Source organism: Urocampus carinirostris, chromosome 6 (assembly GCF_059441175.1).
Source record: "Urocampus carinirostris isolate Australia breed hairy pipefish chromosome 6, RoL_Ucar_1.0, whole genome shotgun sequence".
In the NCBI taxonomy this organism is placed as follows: Eukaryota; Metazoa; Chordata; class Actinopteri; order Syngnathiformes; family Syngnathidae; genus Urocampus; species Urocampus carinirostris.
In genome coordinates, this window is record NC_142354.1 from 6,388,107 (window position 1) to 6,401,538 (window position 13,432).

At 39.2% G+C, this 13,432-nt stretch overlaps 1 protein-coding gene across 3 annotated transcripts in view; it reads right to left on the reverse strand.

The window, feature by feature from the left end:
- Window positions 1-13,432, reverse strand: part of tasora (transcription activation suppressor a) — a 45,658-nt gene that overhangs the window by 27,420 nt on the left and 4,806 nt on the right. For all 3 annotated transcript variants that reach the window (XM_088337612.1, XM_088337611.1, XM_088337613.1), the window contains exons 2-15: window positions 13,268-13,413; window positions 11,835-11,927; window positions 11,240-11,312; window positions 10,893-10,984; window positions 10,663-10,794; window positions 10,454-10,584; window positions 8,604-8,635; window positions 8,411-8,516; window positions 7,311-7,417; window positions 7,126-7,229; window positions 6,184-6,256; window positions 6,011-6,085; window positions 4,358-4,536; window positions 2,778-3,008 (exon numbers count right to left, since the gene is read on the reverse strand). In XM_088337612.1, the coding sequence (XP_088193738.1) occupies window positions 2,778-3,008; window positions 4,358-4,536; window positions 6,011-6,085; window positions 6,184-6,256; window positions 7,126-7,229; window positions 7,311-7,417; window positions 8,411-8,516; window positions 8,604-8,635; window positions 10,454-10,584; window positions 10,663-10,794; window positions 10,893-10,984; window positions 11,240-11,312; window positions 11,835-11,927; window positions 13,268-13,413 (1,574 nt within the window). The remainder of the gene's footprint in view (window positions 1-2,777; window positions 3,009-4,357; window positions 4,537-6,010; window positions 6,086-6,183; window positions 6,257-7,125; window positions 7,230-7,310; window positions 7,418-8,410; window positions 8,517-8,603; window positions 8,636-10,453; window positions 10,585-10,662; window positions 10,795-10,892; window positions 10,985-11,239; window positions 11,313-11,834; window positions 11,928-13,267; window positions 13,414-13,432) is intronic.

Consider the following 13,432-nt stretch of genomic DNA (forward strand, 5'->3'; position numbering starts at 1 on the left):
GTGCATCAATTACGGGATTACTCATGGATGCTAACGCCGTAGCGTCTTAAGCAATTTAAAAGTTATTAGGCTACCGGAGGCTGAACAGAGTTCTGCCCCAAAATATGATTTAAATTTAAAACCTCACACTCCCTCCATTAAATGCTTTCTCGCTTTCTATGCTAAGTGGAAGATCATGGAAGCCAGATTGATGAATCGATGGTTCGCAATCGGAGAATGCTTAAAAGCGAACATCGACAAGTTTTTATCCGGGTGCTTTACTTTGTCATCAATAGCCAATTCTATTCGGGGGGCAGGGACTTTTGATGTGCCCATGTTACGTAAATCCCAATCAGACATAATAAAATGGTTTTGTGGGACAATAAGAACAATTTTTTTATGTATGTAAATGACTAACTTGTATGTATGTAAATCCCTAATCCTTTGTTGAAGTTTAATTTCATTAGTAGTCAAATATTTCTTGATAAAAGATGCCTACTGCCTTTGTTCAACCATTTCACACAATCAGATTTCACAATTACACAAAACATTCCCACTTAGTTGGTGACACGTCCAACCACAATCTTCAATGTCAAGAAAAGAAATTAAGCCAATCCCATTGACAGTCACGGGCCCCACAAGCACAATTTGCAACTCAACATTTTTTGCACTGACACTGGAAATGCAACGAAAAGTCAGGTTATGACGTCAATAATAGTGTGTGTATAATGCTACACACAAGGGCAACATTAATACTTATTTTATTTGAATGTTTTATTATATTTCTCATTATTTCACACTAATTATTTCTTGGGTGACAGTATGATGCCCACCCTCAATGTTCAGAGGTACAGGATTAAACTCCAATTACCCGCTTTCCTGTGTGAAGTTTACATGTTCTCCAGGCACTCCGGTTTCCTCCTACATTCCAAACACCTACATGGCAAATCAATTGGCGCATCCGTATAGCTTGAAATTAATGTTTTAGCCTTTTGACTGGCTGACAACAGGTCGATAGTATGATTGCCTGAAGTCGGTTGAGATGGGCTCCCAGCATGTCGCCAACATTACACAATAATTAACGTATGGACAAGGAATGAAAAAAGTCGGGGAAATTTTCGTATGTCTTGCAATTTTGGTGTGTACAATTCTGAATCGTTTAATGAACGCCCAAATTTCAATATTTGGACTGACAAATAGTATAAAAGACTGATGGCAGAACCAAAGCCCAATACTATTTTTACACTTAAGGCAGGCAAGCACATATGAGCAGTGCAGAGCAGAGATGTGAACACAGCACATTTAATGCAGATGTGTCAAAGCAGTTCAACTTCTACAACACCGACCACGGAATACAATCAAACAAATGTAACATTATATGGAATTTTAAAAAAATAACCCACAGAGAAGATAGACTTTTTACTTTTGATTGCCTTTTTTTATTATATTTTTTCTAACTTTATTGTACTGTGCGATTTCTGTTAAAGTTGAAGTTTTATAGTAGTGTGAGAGCTATTGACCCGCACCTTTATGTGGTACTGATCCTTACGTTGATATGAGACACATGCACTGACATTTTTATAAGTTCAAAGAGTGTATCAAATGTCACATTGAAATAAAAATTTGCTGAAGAATTAGCTTTTGTCTGGAAAGTGGGTTGGGCGGTTTTGTTGAATTTTCATCTTAAAATATATTTTGTGGCCCTCTCAAAAAACAAAAACATATTTTTGCTTTAATTGCTCAAAACGCCTGCACCATATCTATAACTATTTTCTTTCCAACACATCGTACATCTATTTTAGGACTACGAATTTTGAGTCTTATTTTACTAACATAGAAGAGTAATTACATGTGTAATATTCTTTAAGATATTACGCAACTGCACTTCTCTGAAATGTAATAGATCTCACTATATACAGCTACACAATTACAAAAACATACTATATATAATAAATTTATATGTATATACACATACATACAAACATAAAACTGTTTTCAATCAAGAGAAAAAGTACGAGGAAAAAACAGTACCGTATTTTCCGCACTATAAGGCGCACCTGGTTATAGGGCGCACCCCCAAAAAAATAGTTTTTGGTCCTATCGCGGGTGGTTTTGGTCCCCATTAACCGCGATAACCAAGGTCTTACTGTATAGGAGCTAGTTCAGCAAATAGCATATTAAAACTTCTTAGGTACTGTCACTGTATCCTGGGGTTCATGTGCATTCTTGTAAATTATGAATATGTAATTGTCACCCTTACAGCCTACAATAGTCCACATTCTGCTCGAAACAGTTATACTATTGCATACGAGTAATTAAGCATTTTAGGAGGAGATCAAGGTTCTGACAGACAAGCTGAAAGAGGGTGTCGCCATATGCAGGCAATACACAAAGAGGTAAGTATTAGTTTCAGGAGCGAGCAGCAGCAAGTCAACTGCAGGAGAGAGAGTGGGAAAGGTGAGATGGCACAACATTCATTTGGACAGGTAACTTAAAATTAGTTTTATCTGGTTATATCAGTATCAGAAATATTTTATTAACACTCCACTTATTGAAACATGAATATTTTGTTTGTTTGTTTGTACATGATTCAATTGTTTGTTTGTTTGTAAATGATTCAAATTGAATCTTTTCTTCCGGCGCCGTCACGAATGGCAGCCACTCCAGCAGCTCCCGTGTTATTTTCGATTGTTCTCGATTGTTCTCAGCTCAGGGATGCTGCTGGAAATGTGAATTTCCCTTCGGGGATGAACAAAGTATCTATCTATCTATCTATCTATATACAAAAATACAGTTACCTTGCGTGTATTGCTGGTGGGGCCCTGTTGGACTTTTATGGATTGAAAGTGTTGGCAATGCAGCTCCACCATCTTGCTAGCGTATGCCACTGGTAGCTGGTAGCAAGCCGGATTATGAAGATACGGGTGCATGAAGCCATCTGTGTTGAGCCGGAGGCGTTTGTATGGACGGGAAAGAGCGTCCATCTCGTCTGATTTGACATCATACTTGTCCAAGTCTTGAATTCGAATCTGCGGTGTTTGCACGTGTTAGAGTGGCTCAAAACCTAAAAAAAACTTATCAGGGTATGGTGTAACAGCAGGCTGTGCAGCCCTTTGAGACTTCTTGTCACTAAGGTCTATAGAAATAAAAATGACTTGACATGATTTTTAATTTGCATACTTAGAAATAGGACCGAGCAAACAAAATAGAACCAAGAGAGCCAGTCGAACAAACAAATTTGAAAAGTGATTGCTATAACATACACGTACTGCTGTCATGAGAACTTTATGTCAGATAACATACCAAGATTTTTTTTAACCAGAAAATGGAAGCATTAAATAAATTGCTAATCTGCATTACACTTGTAAGTCACCGTGCCTCTTTATAGTAGTTCTGCTTTAATGGGAAATTCATTCTGATAAGAATATTATTAAAATATCGTAAAACCCAGTGTAGAGAGAAATTTGTTCGAAGGAACACAAGTGCTTTTTTCTGTAACGAGTCTTGTTATGTGTTATTGATAAAACTTTGCAATTCAACTGGCGTTACAAAATGACCTTTACTCTGCTGCTTTTTAAAACCAGGCCCTTAATTACAATGTCTTCTGTACTCTGGCGATTCCTCTTTCACTTATTAGTATAGACATACAGTGTAACCGTTGTGCTTATATCTACCTGCAATATACAACTGAACAGTTACAGTGATGTTGTCGCAAGCAGAGCACGAGGGCAAATACTTTCTCCCTACTGATATTCTTCCTAGTGTACATCCTCACATAGGCTGTTAAATAAAATACTGAAATCAGGGGGGCTGTTTATATGTGAACATTTTGTTGTGTGTCACCAGGAGTGAATGGTAGGAAGTGCGTGGCTTATAAGGGAACAAACCAACAAAAGCAAACGTGAGCACAGCATTTACGGTAAAAGAGTGCTGCTCCTCATATTTGTAAAATTATTTTTTCAATACACCACACCTGGAGAAAAATGGAAACCACTTTGGACATTACCCAGAAATGAAGAAGTAGATATTCATGTAGTTTAAAGACAAGATTTATATAGTGTGTTAATTGGCACACTCTAAAGATTCCACAAGCTAAGATATATTAACGGTTCACTGCTTTCAAAGCTTGGTGTACACGGGTTTTTCTAAGTATTTTATTACGTGTCTTTTAATGCAGTTCCAGGGGCTTGGCTTCAATGCGAGTATATATTGTGATTTGTAATAAGAAAGTTACTTTCAGAGTAACGCATTACTTTTGGGTGTCAGTCAGGGTAACACAAATACTTTTTTAGTGAAGTACCTAGTGACTTTAACAAATAACTTTTTTTCAGTTTATGTGCGTTTATGTGGTGGTTACGCAAACACTCAATTGCCCTACCTTGCTGTTCTTCTGGCCGACCAGGTACTCTTGTGCATGCAGCTCCACGTTGGTGGCAATCTCAGAGTTAGGATTTGCATGGCTCTTGCTGAGGGCATAATGAAGTGCCGGGATAAAATGCTTGAGTCCTATCACGCCACCTCCGCCAAAGTCGCCACAGTAGGTGGCACAACTGGTTGCTAAACGCACAAATATTTGGGAAAAAAATATACTGCTCAGTGTTTCAAATTTTCAATTACTGTATTTTCACAACCTTAAGCGCACATGAAAGTCTCAGATTTCCTCCAAATTGTGCAGCACGCCCTATAGCGCCTTGTGTCTCGTGTAAATCGGCAGAGACCAGCTCGGTGGTTTAGGGTTGGGCGCCTGCCCCAGGGACTAAGGGGTCACAAGTTCGAGCCTTGGCCGAGACAAGACTTACAACATTTTGGGTGAAATTTTTTCATGAGTCGTTCACATTTTGAAACAAATGCGACATATGCATGCGATCTCCTGTGACTTAGGGCTTCTCCCGTATTTGCCACAAGTTTCCAACAAGCAAAAGAGGACACGTGACATCACACGCAATGCATCCACGGTATGCGGAAGTGCAACACATAGATGCTAACGCCATAGGCAATTTGAAAGTTATTGTATATCGTCTTTTTCCCCCGTCCGAACAAGGACTACTGTGGCGCTAAAATTTACGAGGATTATAAAAAAAGAGGGGTGGCACGATGGACTAGTGGTTAGCGTATCCGCGGCACAGGTCATGGGATTGATTCCTCATGTGTGGAGTTTGCATGTTCTCCCCATGCTGGTTTGGGTTTCCTCCGGGTACTACGGTTTTCTCCCAGATTCCAAAAACATGCATGTCAGGTTAATTGGCCGGTCCAAATAGTCCCTAGGTGTGAATGAGCAAGTGAGTTGTCTGCCCTGCGACTGGGTGGCAACCAGTTCAGGATTCCCCCTGCTCACTGCCCGAAGATAGCTGGGATGGGCTCCAGCACCCAGCACTGAGACTCTATTGAAGATAAGCGGTGCAGATAATAGATGGATGAATATAGTAAAAAGAATGGGTTATCGACGCTTGGGCAGGACTGTTGTTCGAGCATAGGGAAAGTGACCCTGAAAGTGACAAAAGCGAACCTTCTCATGGAGATTTAGTGAAGCTGTTCTCGTCAGAATCAGAGGACAAGGATTTTGACAGTTATGGTATGGATTACCGGTAAAAATGTAAGTACCAAGTACTGTTTTGCACCCGTTCTTTTTATTTCTTCTCATTTTGTTTAATCCGGGTTTTACTTTGTAATCAATACTTAAATAAACCACAAAGTAACTCAGTGTTGCTTTTGTTTTTTGTTTTTTAATAGGCACACTTGTATGCCTGTCTGTGTTGTTGTAAAGCGGCCCCAAGCAGAGTTTTTATCCGTGTGTTTTACTATGTCATCAATACTAGAATAAACCAGACCCAAACTCAGTTTTGCTACTAGCGTATTTTCAAATACGCACACTTGTATGCTTGTCTGTGTTGTGCCAGAAAATGACCAAACTACCCCCTACTTTCAATTTTGTTAATTCAGTATTTTTTTCAATTAAAGAGATTTTTTTCTGAATAACAAAAAAAGTATTTCGTAAAACAGCTGGTATCAGTGCTGGTGTTGTGCTCCTCACCAGATTGGTCAACATTTCTGCTCTGAGGGAAGACAAATAAGGCCTGCAGACGTCTTTTCCAACTTTTTCCTGTCTCTAAATAAATGATGACAAATACAAAGTTAGAAGGATTGTTACATTGGAATTACATTAAAATAGTTAGCACTATTTGATGAGATTGCCATGCTTCCTACCATGGGGAGAGACCATCTGAGCACTGGACATTAGGAAGAGAAAGCCTCGCTCAGTCAGCATATTCACCAGAACCTTCATAAACATTAAAATTGAACAATTAGAAAAGATTGAGGATTAATAATAAGCCTGACATGTTTGTATTTTTGCTTTGTTCTAACATTCTCATGTTTTTGTATAATTCACATACACACCAACCTTTAGACATTAAAAAGCTTTAGATTTTATTACGCAATATACTTTTATGAGAGAAACACAATAAGTCACCAGAATATTAACAAAAACAGAACTACTTGCTTAAAACCAGAAGTGGCAAACTTTAACCAAAACAGAAATCGTATGTTATCGTTAAAGTGGTTTATTTACACACCAAGTCTCTCCGATTCCAGTATTAATCTAGAATAAACCACATCAAGGAAAAATTCTTTTGCTTTTGACTAACGCAGAAAATGTTATCAAAAAGCGACACTGTATATAAAATATATATAATAATGTGAAATAATTAAAACTCTTTTTTAAGAACCCAACAAAAAGTTAGGGACGAATGTAGTTATAAAACATCAATAAAAATCATGGTTTGAGAGAATGACACCGGTTACTATTCCCAGGCCAGTCTTTTTTTTTAACTTTATTCCCATTAACAATCAATGAGACACATAAATTAGGTAATGCTTTCTGGTGATGAAAACTTGATTCGGAAGACTACTACATCACATGCAAGGGCTTCACAACTACAAAACCAAACAAAGATTAAAAAAGTGCTCATAAGGGCAGCAAGAGGGCATTTCAGGAGAACTTCGTTTTTATCATATACACCAAAAATAATTGGATGCACTTGAAAATTTAGAAAATGTGTGTATTAAAGATTAAAAGAAGAGAATTTACAAATGAAAAATGGGACTTCTACGCTGGAGAGGTCCTTTACCCCAAATATGTCTACCCACCATGTTCTGGTCCTCCATCTCCTGGAGTAGCCTGGTAATACTATTCATCGAGCGACTTCTGTCCACCGCCTCCAGCAGGCTGCAGTGATGGCCCTGTATAACAACTACATGCAAAGACAGTAGGTTGGGACATCATATTATCTAAAAAGTAATACCAGAATTAAAATACTCGCTTTTTGCACTACCTTCCTGGCTGCTGCTGCCATAGTGGTTGTACGAAAACAGCTCATGTGGGAGCATTTTAGCCACCTTATCAAGCCTCATAAAGCGTCCCAGGTCAAGCTTGTCAGGTCTAGAGAAAACATCATAAACAAAATGGCCTCTAAACAGATCTGTGGCTTGTGCATCTCCAAATCAAAAACTTTCAATAATGTTGCACATTCAAATCAACATCATGATGTAATTTCCTAATCTCAAAAGGGGACAATTGATAGAAAAAAAATCTACTCTTTTTGTATATTCTATTGTGTATTAGCTTGTTGGGAATGACATAGGTTGAGCATACAAAGTGAAATACACAGGATTACATATTATTTCAGGGCAGCACGGCGGCACAGTGGTTAGCGCTTGTGCGGCACAGTTCATGTCATGGGAACCTGTCGTGGGTTCAAATCCAGCTCCAGACTTTCTGTGCGGAGTTTGTATGTTCTCCCCGTGCTTGCGTGGGTTTCCTCCGGGCACTCCGGTTTCCTCCCACATTCCAAAAACATGCATTTCAGGTGAATTGGCCGGTTCAAATTGTCCCTAGGTGTGAATGAGCGAATGAGTTGTCTGTCCCCGTGTGCCCTGCGATTGGCTGGCAACCAGTTCAGGGTGTCCCCTGCCCACTGCCCGAAGATGGCTGGGATGGGCTCCAGCCCCCCCGCGACCGTAATGAGGATAAGCGGTACGGCTAATGAGATGAGATATATTATTTCATGAGACGTGAATGTTGAAGAAAAAAAATTTACAATTTGTATTACTCAAATAATAGAGAAAATGGCAAATGTACTACTCAACAACTATATCTGTATTTCTGATATATTTAGAGGAACTGATCTTGATACAAATTTAAAATATGCTCTATGTGATCCACATCATAATCTGCATCTCCCCCTCCTCAGTTTCTATCCCAGTAGCGACGCCCCTTCAAAAATGCTTAAAATTTTTTTTTATATATATATATATATATATTATATATTTTTTAATATTATTTTTTAGACCCGCGAAGCTCTGAACCCGCAAACACGGAACCGCGAAAGAGCGAGGTCCCACTGTAATTGTGCTACAACTGACAGCTACTCACAATTTGTGGGGGAGGAAGGGCAACAACGAGGAGCGCAGAGAGATGGGGAAGACGTTACTGCCATTGTGCACCAGGTTGCCACTCCACACAGTGAATTGTGCTGGCTCTGCGGGAAAGAACAGATCCGTCAATTTTTGGACTGCCTTTCAAAAGACACTTGAATGAATTTAATTACATGAGAGCTATCTCTCACCTCTACTGGCTTCTCCTGGACCACTGGTTGACCTAAACCACAGAGTACCTTTGTCAGTATGTCAGTTCTTTAGATATCATTTGTAATTTTAATACACTATGAACAAATGACTGATTGTTGTATTTAGACAAGTCATCTAACAGAAATGACGAAATGTGTCGCAACAACTGTCGTTGGGAGTGATTACCAAAGTCATTGGTACGACTCTGCTGAGACCTCCCAATCTCAGGGCGGTTGCCCTACCCCAAGGCCACAGAGTTGGTTAATTCATCTGTTACAGACGCTCCCATACTTACAAACATTCGAGTTACGAAAAACTAACTACGAACATTTTTTTCGGGATGTCAAAAATTTTACGGACATTGCTGTAATTTAGATTCTGCATTGTGCACTTTTTTCCCCGAGTACAGGACACCACTGCAGTGCTTCTTTCCGCTGCTACGGGCGTGTGCCGCTGTGAGAGCTCACACCCAGCATCAACCGGCTTCCTCTTCCTGTCACAGCCCTAGTCTGTGTGTAAATGTACTGTACAGTATCTCCAGCGCACTAAGAACTTTGACATTTTTATAGTTTAATATCTTGTGCATCCATTCAATATGGTTGGTATAAAGTATAAAGAAGAGGCGAGCTGTTTCATTTGAAATAAAAGTAGAATAAGAAAGCTTGAGGCGGTTGAGAAAATGGTTAAATTGCTTTTTCTGGGCCACTTTCTACCCTTACCCTTGAGGTGGAGGAAGCCTAACTCTTGAAGCCCATCTACTACAAGTAAGTTAAACTTTATATAGCATATTATTTTATGAAATGTTTGTTTTTCAGTAAAAAAAAAAAAAAAACAATATAGGTTACTTATATAAGCCTTAAACATACAAAATATAGAACTGAAGCAATTTACTAACAAATTCAACTTACGAACAATCGTCCGTTCGTAAGTAGGGGAACATTTGTATTCTTGTGGAGATTTTTTTTTTTTTTTTGGGGGGGGGGGGGGGGGGGGGGGGGTCTTGAAGTGCATGAATAAGTAAAATAAGTTGGAGTCAACAAGAAATAAGTAATCTGCTCTAGTGGGACAATTTAATAAAGGATCAAACAAAATGTTATCCTCCTTATGCTGTAGAGCAGGGGTGGCCAACCCGGTCCTCAAGAGCCGCATGTCCTGCATGTTTTGGAGGTTTCTCAGGTGATGCAAATTTTAAGATTGTTTGCAAGCAGTGCGGGAGCTTGATAATGACCCAGGTGATTGGGATCACCTGTATTTGAACAAAGAAACTCCAAAAACATGCAGGACATGCGGCTCTTGAGGACCGGGTTGGCCACCCCTGCTGTAGAGTATGCTTGCATAAAAGCAGATAACATTTAGTGACTTGTGCACCTGCTTCAGGCAGTCGTCTATGGGCTCAAAGTATTGTAAATAGCAAGTTTTCATTTAGCGCATATTTCCACCAACTGTAGACATGGAAGAATAGAACAGGTTGGAATCTCTTATTTGAGGTTTGGCTTCTCTCCCTGTTCTCCTTACAAGTTAAACATTAATCAATGTCTTCTCTTCCCATTTCAAGTGTCTACTAAACTTTAAACTTATCAGCCATTTTACATTAAGGCCAGAAAGAAACAAAAAAAAATTAGCCTTCTGGCTAATTCTGTTTGCTTTTTAACCATGTTTCATGTGTTCTGTTGATATGCACTGTCCACTTGGAAATAAACCAGTCAATCCAGTCCAGTCCCGCAACGATGTGTAACTCACTGTATCTTATGACATTTGAGATCAGTCAAATCTTTCTTTGCATTTTTAATGTTTGGAATTAATAGATGACCTGTACAATAAAAGGCACAATTAACCTGAGTGATAATACCTGATGGGAGTCAAAGGCATGCTGAGAAGTGACACGTCTTTGCCTTTGAAATGGAACGAGACAACAGCATACGGGCACACATGGCGGGGACGCTCTTTCAGTTGGTCAAAGTCGTATTCGTAAAAGTAATGCTGGAACATTTTACAAAGTTAACATATCCGGAACTGATTTGAAAGAAAAAAAAAAAACATGACATTTGTGCTCATTACATGGGTCTGCTCGAAAGCTCTGTAGCAATGGACAGACGTGACCTTGCTGACGTTCTTGGAAAGGTGGCTGTCGAAGCGGGGTGTGGGGTCCAGAACATTCTTGATGTTTTCATAAATGCTTTTGACTTTGCCCTAAGTTCGCAAGAGTGAATTAACATGTAAGCATCCCCAGTGGGCACTGATCATACTAATCAAACAGCATCTGCCAGTTTAGACATGCTCAATCTCACCTTCATGACTTTGAAGATGATGATCTCACCAGAGGCTCCATGGTGGAATGGATGAATTTGAATCAAGTCTGAATACCTGCACAAATAGACTCCTGCGGAGAAATACGGTTGAGAAAAAAAGAGTGATAGAAGAGAGAGCAGGAAAAACAATGGGAAACGGATCAAGAGGGAAAAAAACAGATGAGTGCAAGAGAGAAAAATAGAGAAATAGGTGGGTAAAAATCCAGGATCAGGACAGAATCAGAGGGAGAAAGACCGCAAAGATAAAAAAGTAGTTAGACAAAATTTCAAGAACAAAACTCATATTTCCTAATAAAATAAAAGTAAGAATGTTGTATCTCATCCACCTTTTTTGGGGTCTCCCAATGCTGAATGCCAATTTTGACCCACAAAGAGGCCTTTCTCACACAGTCGAGGTACCTACAACACACCAACACACTCTTAATTCACAATCAACTCATTTTTCACAGTTGTGATGTTTGGAACCTCTTCCAAAATCCTGTAAAGCAGTTTTGCTTATTTTGCATAATGGAAGTAGTATTTGTTTTAAGAACCAAAATGAAGAACACTTACATACTAAACAAACTGCATGTTTACTACTTGTTTAGTAGTGCAATTGCAGTCCTTCTTGAGTTGCTATCAATATTTACAGAATTATGGTATGCAAATACGATCACTGTGTAATATATACCCATACAAAAATGGAGCAGCAAAATCCTGTCTAGTGAAACCAAGTAGGAAAAAAAGCTGTCAGCACCAGTGTAAAAGTTACTGCAGAGCCCCGAGAATGCAGATAAGGAAATAGACATGGGTTTTGCGTTTGATCATACCAGTTCATGAGAAGAAATTTCAGAACCTATGTTTTTTGTAAAAGAAATACGCCCCGCCCCTCCAAAAAAGTAACTGGTGCAAAAAAAAAAAAAAAAAGAAAATTCTCCTTACCTTGGACTCCTCCGTCAAAAGGAAACAATAACTTTCCTCCAGCTCCTTATCGGTCCGACCCTCAGCCTTCATTTCCCTTCTTTTCACACCAAACTGGCAAGGACACACACAAAAAGCAAAGCATTTTGTCAGCTGCCACACCCCAAACATATGCCCTTGATTTCGTTATTTTTGTCCATTTCAAAAGTTATATTATTTAGTCATTCCAAAAACATGCGTGTCAGGTTAATTGGCTGGGCCGAATTGTCCCTAGGTTTGAATGAGCAAGTAAGTCGTCTGTCCCCTGGCCGCTGCCTGAAGATAGCTGTGATGGGCTCCGGCACTCCCGCGTCTCTCGTGAAGATTAACGGTGCAGAAAATTATTTTTTTTAGAGCAGTGGTTGGCAACCACAAACTGGTATCGGGCTGTGGGTCCTTTTTTACCGGGCTGCACAGGAGAAAACGAAAGCCTAGCGTTTTGCTTAAACCTTAATTATTGAAGAATACACCATTTTTAATACCAAGGCTTTATGGCAACATATTACCAGAACTGAGCAATGATTGGCTAGTTGATAAATATCGCTGTCATCATTTGCTGACCATTACATACAATGGGAATTGAACCCAAATTGTGGCGTGGAGAGTGCCGAATTCTAACCACTGGGCTTGTTAGTGACAAGGGAAATATTATTAAATCTCATCATCACACTACTATTACTTATGTGGCCATGTTGTACAATGTTGTAATGGACCATTATAGGAAATAGTTCAGCCAAAACAACTTTGTACAAAGTGGAACTGTGAGTAAAAAATGTGTATTGATGAGATAATATCAAATATGTTTTCCTGTTATCTAGATCCCTGGTAGTCTAGTGATTACACAGTGGATTTGGGATATTATTATTATTTTTACTATTATTGATGTTATATTGGGCTGGGCCACAAGAATATAGTCAAACATTTAACCGGTCAGTGATACAGAAAATAATGCCGACCACTGTTTAAAATATATCACATGTCTGAACAAAAGTTTCCATTTCTAAATTTGAATTTAATTTCTCAACAGGAAAAAAATGAGACCAAGGCGGGGTTATTTTCTAAAACTAAAATCTCATTTTAAAATCCATGTCTTTCTGAGCCCAATCTGTTAATTATTTAGGCTATCTCATTTAACACTTAAACTGTGTATTGTGACACATGGCCGAAGTGTCATGTTTTTAACCTCACCTTGTTTAAGAACTAAGCTGTTATTCTTGTTGAAGAAAGGAATTCTTGGTATTAGATGGTGAAGCACAACCTCTTAGAGAGATTTAAAAACTAAGGAGTGGGACCATTCTGGTCAGAAGATGTGTGAACCAAATTTTCTTCTCCTTTTGCAAAAGAAGAGTTAGACAACTGATTTTTATTTTAACTCTGCTCAATCATTGAAACACAGAAATCATAATGCTTTGCACCTCCTTCTCCAGCAGCTCACTGTGGACCAGACGGGGGAAGCTGTAGGTGAAGCAGCCAGCTGAAGCAGTGTCCACGTGGCCGGCGGTTAGGATGCTCATCACGCCCTCGTACTCCCGCGATTCGCTGGAGATTTGCTTCAACAGAACTGCAAAAATAACAATAAC